The sequence below is a fragment of the Corvus brachyrhynchos genome, unplaced genomic scaffold, assembly GCF_000691975.1.
Source record: "Corvus brachyrhynchos isolate BGI_N302 unplaced genomic scaffold, ASM69197v1 scaffold787, whole genome shotgun sequence".
NCBI lineage: Eukaryota > Metazoa > Chordata > Aves > Passeriformes > Corvidae > Corvus > Corvus brachyrhynchos.
Window position 1 is genome coordinate 154,564 of NW_008239142.1, and position 757 is coordinate 155,320.

General features: G+C 60.8%; 1 protein-coding gene across 1 annotated transcript in view; it reads left to right on the forward strand.

Annotated features, from left to right (window-relative positions):
• Positions 1–757, forward strand: part of LOC103619614 (mothers against decapentaplegic homolog 4-like) — a gene marked incomplete at its 5' end in the record, with an annotated part of 2,090 nt that overhangs the window by 769 nt on the left and 564 nt on the right. The window contains one exon of the mRNA XM_017740044.1: positions 436–711. Within this exon, the coding sequence (XP_017595533.1) occupies positions 436–711 (276 nt within the window). The remainder of the gene's footprint in view (positions 1–435; positions 712–757) is intronic.

The following is a 757-nucleotide window of genomic DNA, read 5'->3' on the forward strand; positions in this document are numbered from 1 at the left end:
AATTGGAGAAGGGGGTATTTGGGGGATAAATGGGAGAAGGGGGGATAAATGGGAGAAGGAGGGATATGGGGGATGAATGGGAGAAGGAGGGATATGGGGGATAAATGGGAGAAGGAGGGATATGGGGGATAAATGGGAGGAGGGAGGATATGGGGGATAAATGGGAGGAGGGAGGATATGGGGGATAAACGGGGGATAATTAGGCCAGAAGGAGGAAAAGGGGAAGAATCAGAGGAGGAAGGGGAGATGTGAGGGGAAAATGGGGATATGGGGGAAAGGGGGATCCAGGAGGGATAATTAGGGCAGGAGGGAGGGGGGGATATGAGTGAAAACCATGGGATAATCAGGGCAAAATGGGGACAAACCTGGGGCCTGTCCCGGATGGGTGGAAGCCGGGATGGGGCCGTGGGGGTCCGTGCTGAGGGTCTCGGCCAGGCTGCACATCGGGAAGGGGGTGCAGCTGGAGCGGCGCGGAGAGGGGGACGTGTGGATGCGCTGCCGGAGCGACCACGCCGTGTTCGTGCAGAGCTTCTACCTGGACAGGGAGGCCGGCAGAGCCCCCGGGGACGCCGTGCACAAGGTCTACCCCGGAGCACACATCAAGGTCGGGGGTCTCCGGGGGTCTCCGGGGGATCTCTGGGTGTCCTCAGGCCCCCAGGAAGGGCACCAGGGGTGGGGGGAGCTCCGTGCTCAGATTTTAGGGGGTTTTGGGCAATGGGGGAGGGCAGTGGAAGGACGCAAGGGATGGAGAGAGACC